The 19,287-nt window shown below is 48.7% G+C and overlaps 1 protein-coding gene across 2 annotated transcripts in view; it reads right to left on the reverse strand.

Moving 5' to 3' along the window:
* Nucleotides 1–19,287, reverse strand: part of LBH (LBH regulator of WNT signaling pathway) — a 42,354-nt gene that overhangs the window by 10,423 nt on the left and 12,644 nt on the right. Inside the window, exons 1-2 of one of the 2 annotated variants that reach the window (XM_049652355.1) lie at nucleotides 15,745–15,974; nucleotides 13,043–13,145 (exon numbers count right to left, since the gene is read on the reverse strand). In XM_049652355.1, coding sequence (XP_049508312.1) covers nucleotides 13,043–13,145; nucleotides 15,745–15,770 — 129 coding nt within the window. In that variant the 5' untranslated portion in view covers nucleotides 15,771–15,974. Of the gene's footprint in view, nucleotides 1–13,042; nucleotides 13,146–15,744; nucleotides 15,975–19,287 lie in introns of those variants that run through there. The other variant, XM_049652356.1, reaches the window with a different exon arrangement.

A 19,287-nucleotide genomic window follows, 5' to 3' on the forward strand; every position in this document is an offset into this window, starting at 1 on the left:
CACTAATGGCATAAGGAACACTGGTGGGTGAAACTGCTGGCACCCTGGCAAGAATGAATGGTGTAGCAGCAAACTGTACTTACAGGTATTATATTCTTTACCACAGCACACAATAAAAAAAAAAGACTTAGTATCCTTGACAAAGCTGTAAAACTTAACTTTTATTAAACATTGACTCTTAATTTTTTTTAATGTTTATTTATTTTTGAGAGAGAGAGAGAGAGAGAGAGAGAGAGTGGGGGAGGGACAGAGAGAGAGACGGAGACGGAGGGTCCAAAGCAGGCTCTGCACTGACAGCACAAAGCCTGACGCGGGGCTCGAACTCATGAACCTTGAGATTATGACCTGAGCCGAAGTCAGTCGCTCAGCTGACTGAGCCACCCAGGTGCTCCTAAATATTGACTCTTAGGTACATGTTGCTTTAGTATTCTATGTGATGAAATGGAAAGCCAGCAGACAGCTCGCTGCTGCTGTACTTCAGAGCACATCTCAAGGAAGAGCACGCGTGCAAAGGAGTTGCCAGCTGAACTAGCCACTATTTCCACGGAACACCATGGTTACTTGAAAAAAATGATGGCCCAACAAACCATGGTTATTTTGACTTGGGTATTTGGGGGACATGTCCTCAAAAGTGAACAAAACAAGCATGTCACTTCACGGAAAATGACTAATATTTGTTACCAATGATAAAAATCAAACTTTCAAGCATAAATCATATCAGCCACCATAACCTTGTCAGCTTCCTAATTACTTGAAGACTTTCTGATGAGACCAGTAAAGACATGAACAAATGTGACTTTTTGACATTTTATAATGACACGTGTCAACATTTGGAAGACCTGTCTTGTTCAGCCAACGTGTGTCTTCCAAATGACCGACGCACCACATCACAAAACCAAACATGGGTAAAAGACTCATTCAAAGTGTAAGACAGACTACTGGGTTTTAATGTAAGAGTACAACTACTTTGTTGATGAGATTTCAGATTCCATGTTGCTACTAACCTTTAAGAAACTACCACTTGCTGAGTTTTGGTGAAATACCAAAGAAAAATATCTGAATAAGGCTATTAAGATATTTCTTCCTTTTGTTAGCTTTTCTAATATATCTGCATAGGCCCAATTTTCTTTATTTACTCCAACCAACACTTATTGTAACAAATTGAATGCAGAAGCAGACATGAGAGGCTAGCCATTTTCTGTTAAGCCAAATATTAAACAGGTTTGCCAAAATGTAAAACAATGCCTTTCTTCTCACTAAACTTTTTTTTATGTTAGTTTGGTTTTGAAAACATATTTGTCTTTATTAAGAACTGTTATTTATATTAACATGCAATGGTTTTACAGTTATTTTAAAATAGAGTTTTTTAAATATTTTTTTTTTCAACGTTTATTTTTTTTATTTTTGGGACAGAGAGAGACAGAGCATGAACGGGGGAGGGACAGAGAGAGAGGGAGACACAGAATCGGAAACAGGCTCCAGGCTCCGAGCCATCAGCCCAGAGCCCGACGCGGGGCTGGAACTCACGGACCGTGAGATCGTGACCTGGCTGAAGTCGGACGCTTAACCGACTGCGCCACCCAGGCGCCCCAAATATTTTCTAATTATATTTGAAAGAGAGAGAGAGAGAGGGAGGGAGACAGTACTTGAGTGGGGTAGGGGCAGAGAGAGACACAGAATCTGAAGCAGGTTCCAGTCTCTGAGCTGTCAGCACAGAGCCTGACGCTGGTCTCAAACTCATGAACTGTGAGATCATGATCTGAACTGAAGTTGGAAGTCCAACCAACTAGGCACTTGGTTTTACTGGTTTTTTTAAAGAATTTCATTTACTTATTTATTTATTTAGAGACAGAGCGTGTGTATGAAAGCGAGCGGGGGAGGGGCAGAGAGAGAGAGACAGAGAGAGACAGAGAGAATCCCAAGCAAGATCTGCACTGCCAGCACAAAGCCTGACACGGGGCTTGAACTCATGAACCATGAGATCATGACTTGAACCAAAATCAAGAGTCTGACACCCAACCAACTGAGCACCCAGGCACCTTGGTTTTACTGTTATTATAAAGGAGTTAATACAGAAAATTTTTACACATTCTGTTTTAATATCAAAAGATATGATCCACATAAACAAATACCTCTGGGGGTCCTAAATAATTGTTAAGAATGGAAAAGGGGCTGAGATCAAAACATTCGAGAACTGCTCACCTAGAGAAAGAAAAAGCACCCTCGGGAAGATGACCACATAAGTCAAGGTTGAAGGACAGTATGTTTTCAGACTGAAAAGATTTGAGAGGAGCATAAAGCTGCCTTCAAACAGCCGGAAGGCAGACATGAAGAAAAGAGAGCAGATTTTTTAATTCCAGAGGGTGGATCTATCTAGGATCAGGGTGGAGGATCTCACCTCATCATACAACAGTCTAACAGAAGTAATAGCATCGGCTCTCTCCCCTAGAGATGGGGAAATCAAGGCCAAAAGAGGTGATGTGAGTTTCCTTAGGCGACACAGACAGAAGCCAAGCCAAGATTAGAAACCAGTTATCCAGATTTGTAGTCCATAATCTTACAGCTCTGAGAGGTTCTGAAATCCACGTCACCGGCTGTGTCCAAAGAGCACCCAAGTGACCCAACGTCATGCCACTGTTGCATGCGCTCCCACGTCTGAGATGCTAGTGTCACGGTTGGATTCCACTTTTTGTTTGTATGCTCTCTAAAAGAATTTTGAAAAATTCTGTCATTTCACTCATTTTTAAATCGACACCTGAAACTTCTGATATATCATAAACATCAACGTTTTAAAATAAAATGTTTATACCATTCTTTTAAATGTACCCAATGCCTTGTATAAGCATTTAAAAAAATTTTTTTTTAATCTTTATTTTTGAGAGAGAGAGAGACAGAGTGTGAGTGGGAGGGGCAGAGAGAGAGGGAGACATAGAATCTGAAGCAGGCTCCAGGCTCTGAGCTGTCAGCACAGAACAGAGCCAGACGCAGGGCTTGAACTCACAAACTGCGAGATCATGACCCGAGCCAAAGTCAGACGCTCAACCAACTGAGCCATTCAGGCGCCCCTGTACACAATGCCTTATAAACACCAAAGCAACTTGGTGTCAACCCTCACCCGTTAAAAAACTCATAAACAAGCTCTTAAATTTTATCCTTTTCTCTGTTTGAAAATGTTTCTCCATTCTACTGTTCTATAGAATTTTAACTTAATAGAAGCTTTTAGTCATGAGGTTTTCTCATACTTCTCTGCAGCAAAGAAATGTATTTATGGATATAAATTGATAGTTAATATTTGTATATCAAATGACCCTAAGGCCTGTTAGGGAAAAAAAAAAATCTGGATTGGTTCATTGCAGCTATTAGTATATAACTGATCAATAAAATACCACAAATAATTGTTACATACAAAAAGTAATCTTTTTTATTGGTTTCTTAATGTGATAGATAGTGGGATTTATGGAGCTTCCCAGTCAGTAATATTTTGAATGGCCCATTTGTTTGGTTCCCTCAGGGCTTCAACACCCTGGGGAAAGTACCTTAAAAGATTCAGGAGGGCAAGACACAAGTCCTTCTCTTATAAAAGAGGAGGAAAAGAGCACCTGGGTGGCTCAGTTGGTTAGTCAGACTTCGGCCTGAGTCATGATCTCACGGTTTTTGAGTTCAAGCCCCACATCAAGCTCTGTGTTGACAGCTCAGAGCCTGGAGCCTGCTTCAGATTCTGTGTCTCCCTCTCTCTCTGCCCCACCCCTTTTTGTGCTCTCTCTCTCTCTCTCAAAAACAAACATTAAAAATATAATAAAAAAATAAAACAGGTGGAAGGCAATCTTGACAGGAAAGGTAGGGAAAGAAAACCGGAGAAGCCCGTCTTCAGGAAATGCAATGTTAGAAAAGCAACAGAAGGAAGCTGAAGATGTGGAAATAGGTTTCCCGAAAATGCTCTCTGCTGTCACATCCCTTGGAAAGTTCCTGTGAACCCCAGGGCAGCTGTCCTCTGGTGTTAACACTTTGTTAAAACATCAAGTAGTACATACATAGGACATCATTAAGAAGTCATTTGGCATGAAAACCTCTAATATTAGGGTGCCAAGGAAAATAGCCAGGAAGGATCCTAATGCTCCAACTGTCACATCTGAGGGGGCAAATGACCAAAGAAATACGGAAATCATAATGGAGTGTTAGCTGATCTTTAAGAATGCTTTCATCTAAGAGGATACAACGGTTGAAGAAAAGAAATTCCTTCATGATAACAATAGTGATGCCAGCCTTGGGAAGTTGGACACCACTGAAATTATTTATCCCTCCATGTCCACATACACATTATGGCTCAATTATATTTTTTCCTTACTCATTTGTTTAAAAAATATTTTTAAAAAATGAAACAATATCACCACACAGATGGAAAACTAGTATTGCTTGTCATAGGCGGTAACCATGAAAATACACTAACATTTGTGAAGTTTGTCCGAGTAACACCTAAATTGACTAGTCTGTGAATCCTACTGGAACATCGGCTTAGGCTGTTTACTTGTTGCCAAGAAGCTGAGGCTTGCACAGTTGTTGGGTAAAAAGTCCCTGAGCACTGCGCCCAAAACTTCCATTATATTCAGATCTACTTCTAAGAGCACAGTCCCTCCTGAATTCCGAAGCAATATTTCTAAACCATGACCATTCCATGAGCCAGACCTGGAGCCCCAGAAAACCAAGATGGCCTAAGGGACTACCCGAATGTCCATCCAAATTTCATGGGTCTCCAGGCAGAGGCGATTTCACTAGTCTTCCTCAAGGTCACGTGGTGCTCCAATGTCATTAATAGAATAAAGGAGACAAGGAGAGCAATCACTGACCCATTTATATCTATAATCCAGAGTGTGTCAATCTGCCCACAATGGGACAAAAATATAATCACCAGCTATTTTGCAATGCTGGCTAAATACAGCCTAAGCATCATTAATTGTTATCATCTCTGCTCAAAATAAGCAATTAACGAACTAAAGGAAGATGTACAACATCTAAACACTCTGAAATAACCAAACACCTTTCTGACTCTACCCACAAAGTTCCTCCATGATCCCAACTCTACAGATTTTACACCCCTGAAATTCTGTGTGCTAGAGCTTTCCAGACAAGAAGCTTATATTTTGATAAACACTTCTATTTGTTTTGTTTTTTAAGGTCATATATAATCAAGAGGCTTAATGATGTTGAATCTCTTTGAATCAGTAGCTGTACTTCCAAGAATTATTCCAAGGAAAGAAATCAGGCCTGTGCAGAGATTTATGTAAAATAATGTTCAGAGCAGCATTCTTTGTAGGAACAAAATACGCCACAACCAAAGATTCAGCAGTAAGAAGTGGCACATCACGAAATGAAACACCATTTTACAAAGAAAAACAAATGGACATAGTTACAAATTATAGTAAGTGAAAAAAGACTCACTAGAGCGTATGTATACGCTCTCTAGATATTATATGTATATAATAAATATACATATTTGTCTCAATTTTGTCTTTTTAACATAAAGACATACAAAAATACTAGAAGCAAACATACCAAAATATTTCAGTGATAGAAATATGGTGGATTTTTTTGTATTTTAAATTTTTCTAAATTTCTAAATTTCTAAAAGGAATAAATATTACCTTTTTAATTATAACACACACACACACACACACACACACACACACACACACAGCATCTTTTGACTTTAAAACTCTGTCCTAAGACTCTACTCTGAGGAAAATAGTATTAACTATAGACAAAGATTTATACATAAAGTTATATATAAATTTTCACATTATTTATAGGAGGAAAAACTTATACAATCTAAAAGTTTTCAACAACTGCAGAATGGTAAAAAGAATCATGTTGTAACCGTGGGACATGACATTGTTCAGTTATTAAAACTGCTGGCTTTAAAGCCTTTTTAAGACAAGTTGTAATGATGTGATGCTGATGACTTATACACTGTGAAGTAAAAAAGGCACAACACAACTGTGATTTTGGCTACCTGAAAATACAAGTGCGCTGGAAAAGAAGGGAAAAGTTGCTACAATGTGAACAGCTATGACTCAGGCATGGTGGGGTTATGATGATTTAGAAAACAAAAAGGTTAAAGAAAGTTAAAATTCCATCACGGGCAGAGGTTACTTTTAAAATTTGAGGAGTAAGCGAAAGAACAATAAAATACGTACTTTATCGGTGAAAATATAAACTAACTGGGAAGAGGGAAAAGGAAGAGAAAATTTTCCTATAATCTCAACACTCCAATCTAAAACAACCACTATTAACATTCCACCGTCTGCCCTTTTGGTCATGAGGGAGTGCGTGTGAGAGAGTGTGTGTGTGTGTGTGTGCGCACGCGCACCTGTTCATGTGAGTGTCTGCAAGTGTGTGTGTGTGTGTGTGTGTGTGTGTGTGTGCGCGCGTGCGCGTGCACATATGTATGAGTATATGAGTCTCAGCAAGCACCTCAGGGTCGGTCCACAGAGATCAGTGGCTGAGCTCAGTGCTGCCCACACCCCTTGGGCTAACAATGGTGATCTATTAAATTAGAGCTTGTACACAGGGCCGTGTCTGGAGAAAACATTTAGGAATTTGGGAAAGCAGGGATGCCTCTCAAATGCAGGGTGGATGAGTGTTCTACAAAGCAAAGGCAGAAGGTGAATTCAAGGTATACTATTAATTCTGTCTGGGAACCACCTTCAGATTCAAGGATACTATTAATTCTGTCTGGGAACCACCTTCAGATTCAAGATCAGGATAAAGTCAGACCTAGAAATCTAACACCTCTGAACTGAGATTTGTGAAGGCCCTCCTGGCTCAGGCCATTTCTACTCTGGGGGAGAGATCCAGAACCTACCTTCCCATTGGCTCCAATAAAATTCATGGCTGAGCAGCAAGCAGTCAGTGCTGCCCTGGCTACATGTTTGGGTGCCTCTTCTCTACAGTTTACCTAAGAAAGGACCTTCCGACAGTGCCAGCAAGGCAACGGATTCTAGTTGGCGGGGGGGGGGGGGGGGGGGGGGGAAGAGCCCAAACTTCCCTTAAATTCAAAATGCTAGCTGAACAACAGTCTGGAGAAACTGAGAAACTTCTGGCAACTTTTAATTTTTTCCCCAGGTCTGCGCAGGAAGGAGCCCTCCCCCAGCCAAGGGGGGAAGCAGCAGAAGCAGGATTTGATTTGCCGATAAAGAACCCTCCCAGGGTGGGCTCAGGGACAAGGGAAGGGCAAGCGGGGCGGTGAGAGGTAGCAGAAGGGTCCAGCAGCTAAGAGACTGGAAAGAAGTAAGACCCTGACAACTCTGAGCCCCATGTGAATGAGGGCCTGTTTTCATATCCTCTGAGGATTATTTCAGGACTCGGGCCTGAAAGATCATTTCAGGACATTCACTAGACACCCAGGAATAGCTCTTGGCTCCAGTGGCAAGATTCGCCACCCAAACTCACCCCTTTCCCTAAGGGTACAATCCTCCTTTCTATTCGACTTGGAAGACTGGGCCGATGTCAGGAAGGTGCTGATCCTATAAAAATCTATGCCGTGGGACAGCCGAGGTAGAGGGAAAGGGAGAGAGGAAGGTCCGATCGATCCTTCAGCACTCACCGTGCAGCTGTTCGCGGGACACTGTGGCCGGCACCATAGGAACAGAGCAGTCTAAGACACAGCCCCCCACGCTGCACAGCGATGAACATATCACCACCTGAGAGGCGTCAGGCCTGACACAGGCCCTTTGACAGAAGGCTGGTTGCTTGATTCTAGCATGTAACACGTTGGCCAGGAAAGCAAAGAAAGCCCGTTCTCTCCCTGGCCGTGCCACAGACTCACCGTTGTGACCACATCGCGTGTGTTGGGGGGGGGGGGCGAGGGCGGGGGAATCCCCCAGGGGACCAATTCCAGCCTTCTGTAGGCCTCAACCCGGGGTGGGGCAGGGGGGGGGGGTGCATTCCAGACTGTAAACATGACGTGTGTGTCAAGGCTTTGGGTATACAAAGGAAGGTGCTAGATCCCTCATACAACCTAGAGTTGATATGAACAGGGTGGGCACTGACTCGAAGAGAGATTGCATGTGCAGACACAAACCCACTTGGAAACAAAGCCTTCCTGCTACACTCTGTGGCCCTAACTGGCTGTTTGGCATCACATTATTAAGATTTGTACTAAGGAGGGAGCGGAGTGGAGGGGTTGGGGATAGAAAAAGGAAAACTTGCTGTGATTTTGGCAACATGTCGTGTCCATGGCTGGATATCTCCTGCCAAATGCTTTGCAATTTTAGCTTTATTTCTCTCCAGGGACAATCGAGGGCTTTTTAAGATGATGACTTCCTAGTGACCATGGGACTTCCGTGAGGCCACTCAGCAGGGCTTCCAAAACCCTTGAGAACATAGTGGGGTACCACAACTGGGAAGGGATACAGGGGCGTGAGGAGGAAGAGACAGAGCTGGTGAAGGAGTCACCAGGCATGGCCTCCTGAGCAGAGGCTTGTGGGAAGCGGAGACAGGGACTCAGAGCTCCAGCCTCTCTGAGGGCTGAGCCTGAGGAGGAAGCTCAACCAGTCACTTGCTGCACCGGGTGCATTTGCACAGCGGGGGACACCCAGGGAGAGCCAGGCTCAGGGGTCTTCATAAAGAAAGGCTCTGCACAGAAGGTGTTTCTGAACTGCTGCTTGACTTCAGAGATTAACCCAAGCCTGTTGGCTGAGACAGGAGCTGCTGCTTCTGATAAAGGGAAGTGGTAGGTGCAGGGTGCGGGTAGGGGGGCGGACAGGTGGAGTCGGCTGTCATTGGGCCTTGCAGATAGAAGAGAGCTAACACTCAGGCTCTCAGACTCTCAGACTGCAAGAAGCAAAGGACAGAACTGTGGCGAGAGGTCAGCCCCCCACTCTCCCTCCTCGCTATGGTGCCAAACCCAGGATATCCCTCCCTCCTCCTGTCTTAGGAAGCAATGGGGAAGACGCAGGGAAGCCCTGAGCTCAGGGGATCAAAGGGAAAGCACAGGACGCAGAACGCTGTGGTGTGTGAAGAGCTAGCTCCTTCTGATTTACGGCACATCCTCCCGGCTTCCCCGAGGAGAGCCCGCTGCCTAGCGGACTGGCGGATGGATGTCAAATGGTAGGAGTACGTGACCAAGAACAGCAACAGGGATACGAAGGACAGCCAGTGAGAGACACGCATGCCGATCACAGAGGAATTTAAAAAGCTTAGGGAAGGACAGAGTTATCAGATCTCGGTCTGGATGCTTTAGAAGGGGCAGTTTTCAGAGAAAACCAAGGAGCCATACCTCTGTCTAGAACTTAGGGCAATGCAATCGCGGAAGTCTCAGCACTGTGCTGGGGGGCAAGTCAGGCAGCAAAGCCAGAATGCCCACAGCCCTTGGGTCGTGGCAGTGGCAGTGTCTATAGGCAAACTCTCAGGACCCTTCCCCACACAGGACCTGGGCCGATTCAGGTGCAGCATAAAAGGAGGCCCAGCCAGAGAGGCATAAAAATGCTACATCCTTAGAGCCCCCAGAGCCCAGGGAGGGCCCCGCCAGGCAGCCGCTGACCTGCTTCCTTGAACTGGGGAAAGTAAGAAGGTGTAGGCAGCAGACATTCCTGTCCCACGGGTGGGTCAGAGAACAGGGGGTCCACAGCCACAGTACAGGGAGGCAGCTGCAGCAATTGGGGACCTAAATGTCCTCCCGGGGACCCTCCCGCTCAGCCCCAGTGAACGGACTGCTTACCCGCAGCCTGCCCAACAGGTACTCAGACTTTCGAGTAACCATTTACTCACCCACCCAGCCAGGTGTCCTGGTTCATGCCAAGTGGGTGCACAGACATGGACCTCACATACGGAACGGACTCTCTAAATAAAGTTCAGATGCACCAAGGCACTGGCTCCGCTGATTTGTATACAGGCTCACAAAATGACACTATCATCCTAGGCACGAGAGGTAGAGCTTTACCTGAACTTTTCAGAGGATAAAAAGGCATTTATCTGAAGCCTTGACAGGCATGAGCTGAGGCAGCCCTTTTAAAAACCTTAAAGTAGAGGTGAAGACGGCCAGCTTTAGGATCAGAAGACTCAACTTCACCAGAACAACCACCAGCCACTTCGCACCTGCTCTGTGAAAGCCTGGAGCCAACAGGCACCTTGGGTTGGGGAGGTGATGGCTGATGGGCACAGAGAGGGAAACAAGGCATCCCCTGCCCTCAGAGACCTGGGCAGGGAGAAGGTCAGGCAGGACCTGCAACCTCAAAGCCTAGGGAAGCACACCGGCCAGAGGTGTTGAAAGAAGAAAGAGGTCCCATCTGGGGCAGAGAGATTAGGAAAGCTTCATTCGGGGTAGGTCTGGAAGGTGGGGGAATGACTGACAAAGTCCAGTGTGCCTATTTATTTTCTGACCTTGTTTCAAGGTCGAATCACAAGCCTGAGATTCTATTTCATCTGCCAAATCGGGATTGATGTCTCCTTCCCACTTTCAGTTCCTTGGAAAAGCAGGTCTTGGTAAAAGCCATGTACTATTATTACCCTCAGGAAGAAGGCCAAGAACAGAGTTCTGAGATGTCCCGCCCCAGATCTGAGCCCAGAGGATGAGCTATCCAGCCAGCGCAGTCCCAGCCAATCCCCAGAGCTCTGGTGGGAATGCGTTTCATTGGGTGACATTGGCTTTGAGGGGACCCAGAGGATATCGGTCATATGACAATTGTCAGATCAGCTCGCTGTAGAGCCCCGCACGTGGCATAAACAGGGACAAACCAAAGGGGTATTGGGACACACAACAAAGTTAGGTTAGAGGTGGAGGTGCTCTCTTGCAGTCCTAATTTTCTTTCAAGGCCCAGCCCCAAGTCGGACGTTCCAAGCCTTCTCGTTGCCATCCACACCTGGACTGACCATGGCTTTGCATTGCTTTACCAGACTGCCTATGTTCCAGTTATGGTGCACATGCTGGTTTCCCTCTGCGCAGCGCCCGCCCACAGCGCACTGCACACAGCCGATGCCCAGTAAATGTGGCCTGGTTAAAGATTACACCCTCCCCCCACTTCTCTTCATCAGGCAACCAGAGGACCCTTCTGAAATCTTGTGACAAGAGTGCTTTGAAGTTCCAGGTAAGAGATCTTGGAACTGGACAGTCGCCCCCACCCAGGTAGCAGGAACAGATTTCCTGAACGGCCGTGAGAACTGGGCCCTCAGGCCAGCACAAGACAAGATCTCGGGCCCTTTTCTCAGGCCGCATCATGACATTTTGGGAGCCCAGAGGCAATTTTGTTATTTTCCCCCTGCCATTGCAATCTCAGCTTGGCCTTCCTCACCCAGAGCTCAGCCCCTTCTGCCATCTTTACCTGTCCCTCAGATACAGCAGAATGGCCTGAAGGTGGAGACAACAGCCCTCTGGGAAGTGGCCCTTCACCCTGGGACATGTTCAGAAGGAGAATATAAAAGGCACACACAAGACATCCTGACTGTGTTTGGAAACGTTCTGTGATGGAAATCTAAAACCCAAAACTGAAAGAAGGTCTCACCTGTAACCACAGAGAGATTTGGTCTGATTCAGTGGCTTGGAAAACTGGTATCCAAAAACACCCTGGCTGGTGGGCCAGGAAACTTCTACCCTCCCACAGGCTGTGGGGCCTTTGATTGTCTCTTTCAGACCCTCTCTGGGGGTGGAGGGTATAAAGCCAACCAGGAGAGGGTATTCCCCCTCCTTCCCTCATCTCCTCAGGCCACATGAATACTTATTTCCAGCCAATGAAAGGGGCTTGGCCAGACTGACACAAAACAAAGGGGCCTTCTTGAACCTCCCAGTGTGTCGCCTACCAAGTTACCTTACCCAGACTTAGCTTTCATCTCAGCTCTTCGATCAACAAGCCCACCCCCCATCACCATCACACGCCCGCAGCTTTCTATTTGTTTCTTCCTCTACAAAACAAATGCCCTAGAATGGTTCTACAGAATGACTAGCCAGAGCAAGTCCAGATTCTAACCAAGACCAGCTCCAGGCACAGACACACGACATGTCAGAAGAGCAAGGCTTTGGAGTGCGGGTCTACTCAGTCTGAGCTTGTCTCTTCGCCTGTTAAACGGAGCAAGACCTCCCACCTCAGAGCTACGGTCAAGAGTAAACGAGTAAATTTGCAAAGTGCACGGCTCACAGCAGACATTGTTAGTATTTGCTGAATGGGCCGGCCCATCACACCCTATTCATCTTCCCCGCGCCAATGCTCCCAGCACCAAGGTCTTCCCTTAAAAACAGACTCCTTCCTCTCCCATGTGCAATAACCTAGGAACTCCCCTTGGAAATATGGAAACAGTCTACTGTCCCAGAGGTATCTGAAGATGCTATGTAGCCGGCCAGGCCAGCGCACAAGGGCATGGCAGGCGAGGAAGAGCACTGTGCTAAGAATCTGAAGGTGTTACTTGGGCCACTTTTTGAGTCCTTATGTATTCTGGATCCATCACACAGGATGAACTCTAATCTATATGCCAGCAGTCACATCCCTGAGATAGCTTGCCTTTGGGGACAGTTCTCAATACTAACTACTTTGAACATTAACTCTGTTAGCATCAGCGGGTCAACCATCAATCTGAGGAAGAAAGCAGCATGTGACACAGATATTCTTCCACCAGATCACCTTTGCCCATAAGCTACCCTTCACGGTGATGTTTCTATTGCCCAAGGCCTGGCTGGGAAGGGAAATTCTGGTCTGAACTGACTGCACAAATCACGTCTCCCCTTTGCTGCTGTGAATGGGAGGGTCCACAGCAGCCAGCATGACTAACCAATGACGTCAGTTCATGCTCACTGAACCCTTACTGTGTGTCCCAGGCACTATGAATGCTTTCTCCACACCACCTCATCAAGTTGGATCTTTACCACCATTTTCCACAGTAAGGACTATTGTTGCCCCATTTTACAGGTGAAGAAACTGAGGCTTACTGGCATTAGGGGACTTTCCCAAGGTCACATAGCAGTTCCAAGTGGCACTGGGATGCAGAACCACGTCTGCTCCAGCCCCAGCAGAAGTTGCCAGGCTCTGAAGAGCCAGAATGAACCCAGTACTGAACTCACCTGATAGGAAAGGCCATCCTTTCGGGGGTTGAGGCCAATCTCCTCCATGGATGGGGCGTTCATCATCACCTCAGTCATCTCGGCAGATCTCAGGTAGTCAGGGCTGCCAAGAAACCCAGACCAAAAGTCAACAAACACACGCACTTTCATGTTCCTATCCTTGGTGCGTTCTGCTGTCAGATCAGGGGACTGTCTGGAGGCAGGATGAGAGGTGTTCAAAACAGACCTCACAGAAAAACAAGCTCACACCCTGAGGAAGTGCCGTACAAGCCCAGAGCAGCACAGCTCTCAGTCTCAACCAACAAAGCCCCGAAACTGCCTGGAAACCTCTCTGGCAAACCTCTCTTCCCTCCTCTCCTGTACAAGTCCCCACTGGCACAGAGCAACTCTGGATTTTCTTTTAAGTGACAGAACAGAAAAAACCATACCAGTAGGTATCTGAGTCCATTTGTCTCTACTAAAACCAATTCAACCCGTGTCTAGGAGAACTGCATATTATTATTACATAATGATAACAGGTCAACCTCAGGGAAACCAAGTCCAATAATGCTGCCTTGCTAAATTTCACGCTCTCTCTCTCTCTCTCTCCCTGGTGTTCCTTTTTGCAAAATATCCCACTTAAAGCCCCAAGGGGTCAGCTTCCTGCAAGCGTCACATCTGCCATCCAATCTCCTTCCCTAGCCCAGCCACAGCAGCTGCAAGCTCACAGCTTGAAAAACATCCCCTGGATTAAAAGCCTTAAAGATGCCCAGACTCTGATTGCAAAGGAAATTTCCAGAGGGGCCAAGCTGGCCCACCAATGGCTGACATGTGAAAGTGCTTTGTACTCTGTAAGCAGGATACAAATGTTCCATTATCCCCACACAAGCCACCGGCACCTACGGGGTCCCGAGTGCACAGTGCCAAATAGTACATACCAAAGTCAGTGTACGCCCTACACAACACCCAATATTTTCACCATCATGTCTTTACACATTGTTAGAAAAAAAGAAAGCAGGCAAGGCTTTAAGACCGACTGCATCTAAGGAAGCAGGGTTTCCTTAGATTCTTCTTCATTTTATGATGACTACATAGAGTAGAAATAGCGCTGGATTTGTGAACAGAAGCAGGAGGTCTGGTCCAAGCTCTGTCACTCAAAAGCTGTGTGATCCTGAACAAGTAATCTAACCTCTCTGAGCCACAGGTGCTCTGTTTCTTACCATGATGCTAATAATGCATATCCCACAGTTATGCTAAATGGCTAATCTCTGGGGGGAGAAAAACCATTGCAAACTATTTAGTGCTAATCTACTATGAAATAATTCCCAATTATTTTATTTCCCTTCATTTCTCAGGGGATAATAACCCTGATGGGCCCTGACACCCACCTTGGCAAGTTTTGGGCGTTCAGGGGCACAAAGCCTCCAGTTGTCTCGGAAGTCTCACCCACATGGCATTTGCTGCTCACACAGCATGGAGGTGGGAGGGAAGGGGCGCGCATCAGGAGGGGGGTACGCAAGCCTCACGGGTGGGGGAATTTTTACTTTGTTTGGAGAGTGCATGTCCCTAAACAGAGCCTGCGTGGGGGAGGAGAGACAGAAGATGCTGGGCGTCGGGCAAGGGTTAGGGTCAAAAGTGGGGACTCCAAAGGCAGATTCATCCGGGGTCGTGGAAAGGCTGCCGCCGACCCTCAAGGAAACGGGCCCGAAGAGCGCCCACCCGGCCCCTCGCCTGCTGTAGCGGCGCTCGCTCCTCGCTCCGGGCTGTGGCGCGGGCCCGAAAAGTTGAAGCGAGAAGCATGAACTTTCCGGTTTCTGGGCTGAGCAGGACCGCGCCGAGCGGGAGCCCGCGGAGCAGGTCAGCGGCGCCCGCACCTGAAGGCGAGCTCCGAAGCCGCCAGTGCTCGACCCCTGGCCGCTCCTCCTCTTCCCCGAGGCAGGAAGGAAGCGGCAGCCGGCGCGGCTGGGGGCCTCGCTCCGCAACCAGCGCGGCGCCCGCGGCGCATCCCTCCCGGCCCAGATCCCCGGTCCTTGCGAACCTCCTCCGTCCCCTGCCTGGCCCCGGATTCTTCCAGCCCATCCGGCGAGGGCGGCTCCCCAGCCCCAGTCCCGGCCCCCACAAAGCCGCATCGCGTTTTACGGATTATGGAGAGGAATGAGACCGAGAGGGTGCAGCGTGTACTTGTACTGCTGCTTGTGGCTTTAACCGGGTTCCGTGTGGGGAGAGCAATTTTCCCCACCCCTCGAAGCTCTGCAAAAGCCGCCCGCGCTGCACCAGCTCGGCCCCGCGGCCGCCGGCCTCGACGCCGAGACTTGCATGCAAACAAAAAGAAAAAGGGGAGGGGCCCGGGGAGAGCTGGAGCCCCCTGCGCCGGCCCCGGCGCGTGCCTCCTGCAGCCCTCTGCATTAGGGTTTTATTAGCGGGGTTCAAGCTTGATTCCTGGTCCCCCACCCCCACCCCACCGCCAGCACATACACACCCTCGCAGCCGTCACTTAAGTGACGGCTTCGAGTTCACTCCCTTTGTCTGGATGCTCTCGGCACCCCCTCCCCCCACCCCCACCTTTGCAACCTTGACGTTGACTCCTGCACGGGTTGGGAGGCCGGCGAGTGCCGGCGTCCGCACCGCCTGCTGCCCTCGCACCCGAGCCCGCAGGAGCAGGAGCCCGGGCCCCGCAGCCATGGCCGCGAGACGGATGCCCGCCGAGGGCGCAGGATACTCACCAGTGAATGGGGAAATATACAGACATGAAGTCCTAGGGGAGGCTGACCCACGCCCTTGTGACTTAAAAACGGTCACTGCGTCCCGAGTGAGGGTGTCAGGGGCGCAGACAGGCGCGGCCGGCGGCCGAGTGCAAGCACTAGGCGTTCGCGGGTCCGCCTTCCGGAGACAGCCCCGCTGCCAGCGGCGTCCGCAGAGCACACGGAGCTCTCGGTTCTCCACCGAGCTCGCGACCCCACAAAGAGCCCGGGAAGCCGTATTTATAGGGGCGGGGGGCGTGGCTCGGCCCCGGGAGACCCCGCCCCCTCTCACCCACTCCTGGAATAACGTCACCAAAATCATGAATGGCTTCAGCTCTCGCAGCTCCCGCGGGCGGCGGCTCGGGGGCGCGCTCAGGCTCAGCTCCCCCGAAGGCCGTGGTTTGCTTCTAGCCGGCCTCCCTCCCCACGACTCACACACGCACACACGCGCGAGTACACGCGCGCGCGCACACACGCACGCACCAGGGTGGGAGTTCAATGTCAACGCCGCTTCCCGCCGACGAACCCGCCAGCGTCCGCGCCCCTCTCCGCGCCCCCCTCCTTGCAAGTCCCCTGGGCGCTCCGGGAGGAGGACTGTGGGCTAGAGGAGGGCGCTGGGCGGGTTCCGGACGTGACCGCTCGGCGGCCTCGCTGCGCGGTAGGAGGGCGCCATCCTTCGACCCTGGATGCCTGGCTCCAGAGACCTCCTTTGCACCCTCTCCTCGTCCCCAACCCAGAACTCGGGACTCCTCTTCCGGCGTTCAGCCCCCAAACTAGGCCTCTCCCGCGACACCTCGATCCCTGCGCGGGAGGCGCGTCCCTTCCATCTCTGGCAAGCTGCGTGGAGATTAGAGCACCGCTGAAAAAGAGGCGGTGGGAAGGTGGGAGGGGACGCGAAGCTGGGGAGAAGAGTTAGCTTGCGAGGGACTGATTTGCAGCCTGCAGATCCGTGGAGGGTTTTATTTGTGTGAGAAAGGATGTGGTGTCGTCGTAGGGTTTTTCCACTGGACACCTACACACACCGTGGCGCGGGGCATGGGGTGCAGGTGGGCACTGCGCAAGCCCATCCCACCATCCTTGGCTCCCAGATCTGCTGCAAAGAGCAGAAACAAAGAGCTTCAGCCAAACCCCTCCCACGCTGCGCAAGAATTACAACTCCAGGGGTCTGTCCAGGTGGTCAGGCTTCGCTGTCCCCACAGCCGGGATGGGAGTCTGCCCCTCTGTGGCTGGAGCGCGTTGCTTCACACCTCTGCTTCAAAAACTCCTGTAAAATGGCTTTAGAACCCTGATCTATATGTGTACAGGGAATTTGAGGAAGTGTGTGTATGAAGAAGAGGAAGGGGGAGCTATCAAAAACTTGGCAAAATTGAATGTGCTTTTGAAGTCAGCTCCTTGAAAGGTAGTGGGTTTAACAGTGGCAGGACCATGAGGAAGCCCAAATAAAAATAACGATAAGAATTAAATAAAAATAACTTTGCTATTTTTAGTCACTCATATATATACAACCTAAGTTATAAACAGTGTACTTCCTATGAAAACACAGCTTCAAGCCCCTCCCCACAAGCTGTTCCTTTCAGCCAGAGAAATTCAGGAGCTTCTCCCCACCCTGACTCCACCCGGTAAGATAAATCACAAATTGATTTATGCTGCCCAGTACCACCTTCATGCTGCTCCTCTCCAGGTAGTGTCCTGATGGAGGTCGATGCTTCTATGGACAGGTGCTAAGCGGAGATGCTCCAGTATGGGGTTACTGCTAACAGCTGGGGGGGGGGGGGGGGGGGGGGGGTGGGTGCCTTTTTTTTAAGGGGGGGGGGGGGGGGGGGGGGGGGGGGGGGGAAGCGTTCGTGCCTTTTGCATAAGGTGGAGAAGTTTCTGGAAGGCTGGGTGTGACATGTTGTCATCTCTGCAGCCAAAGGAGAAGCCAACGCTTGGAGAGCTGGTTTCCAGGTTGAAACTTGACAAGGCCTGAGGTAAGCCCTGGGAGAGCAGAACCAATGCCCCCTGCCATTTCTCCCCGGAAGCAATCCCTGGCAAGACCTGGGATGAAAGACTGACTCACCACTTTTACATACCAACAGTGCCACGTTACATGTTTGTGATTATTGCTTGTGAGGTTTTCTTTACTCAGAAAGCTACCCCCGACCCCCGCAACACACACACACACACACACACACACACACACACACACATACCCTTAAAGTGTCAAAATGGCCTCATTTTGAAGAGGTTGGGAAGTAAGGCCTCTGCCAGCAGATGTCTGGCCTCCTGCAAATTTCCTACATTGGAGAACCTTCAGGTAACTAACTACCTGATGCCTGCTCTTGAGGAAACTTTGTATTATGCCATTTTAACTAACTTTACCTCTTGTCAGTAAGTTGGAATGGAAAGCAAGCCTTGGGTTAGAACCCCAAATCTACACTTTCTGTTTCCCCACTGGAGCCACAGCGGTGCATTCATTCACATGAAAATATGGGAGGCAGGGGCTAAACTTCGGCATAACAACTATGGCATTTCTCGATCGTAATACTTTTTGTAGCGCCTTGCAGTTTTTCAAAGCATTTTCATGATCTCGGCTTTCGGAAGAATGTAAGAAGATTACCACAGTACTACATACAGTCCCTAGCTTACAGTGTGCAAACGGAGACTGGAATAAATTACGGCACTTGCCAAAGATCACACAGCTACTCCGCTACTTTGCTCTAGATCAGCTCTGGAAAGACACAGGGTATTTGAACATGCTTCCCAATATCCTGTGAGATAGGATATCTTCCTTCTGTCCCTACTGCCTTCAAATAAATAAACAGAAACACCAGTGAATGAAGTTAACATAGAGCCCCAGAACCTTAGAGCTAAGAGACCTTCCAAATCACCAAGTCCAGTCTCCTCATTTTACAGGTGAGAAGACACCTAAGACACCTAAGACCATGTCCAAGGTCACCAGGCTATTGAATGGTGTAGATGGAACCTGAACGCAGGCCTGCAGACACTGGGCCAATGCTTTTTCCACTACTACCCTATGTCTTGCGCTGCCTCTGCCGAGAAGTCAGCAGCAGAAGTGAAACACAGGACCTGGACTCTCCAAGCCACATCAGCCCACAACTGACATTCACTGAGCTTCTATTATGTGCAGCCCAGTGAACTAAACATCCCTCTGCACTCCCTCCATCTTCCACCTTTGTCCCCGGGAATTCACGGGTCCCAGTGCAATTCTGCGTCAATAGAAATCCAAGTGTGATCAGCCCTGCCTTGCTTTCCAACATCGCATACATCCAGTTTCCCGGCTCCTTCTCTCTCACGCCTAAAATAAGAATTCCTTTATATATTGTTCGAGTTCTCTCTGGCACCACTGTGCCAGGTATGCAGGCCACGTAGCCAATTAGTCATTAAGTTAAAAAGTCTCCATCTAAATTCATTTAGCAATCTGGTTCCATGCTTTATCCCCCCTCTGCCTTGCAAAAAGACAGTATTGTATGCAATCTGCCTAGCAGTGGTGCCTCTGGTTAGCCGTAAGGGACTTCATGAAGC

The sequence above is a fragment of the Panthera uncia genome (assembly GCF_023721935.1).
Source record: "Panthera uncia isolate 11264 chromosome A3 unlocalized genomic scaffold, Puncia_PCG_1.0 HiC_scaffold_12, whole genome shotgun sequence".
In the NCBI taxonomy this organism is placed as follows: domain Eukaryota; kingdom Metazoa; phylum Chordata; class Mammalia; order Carnivora; family Felidae; genus Panthera; species Panthera uncia.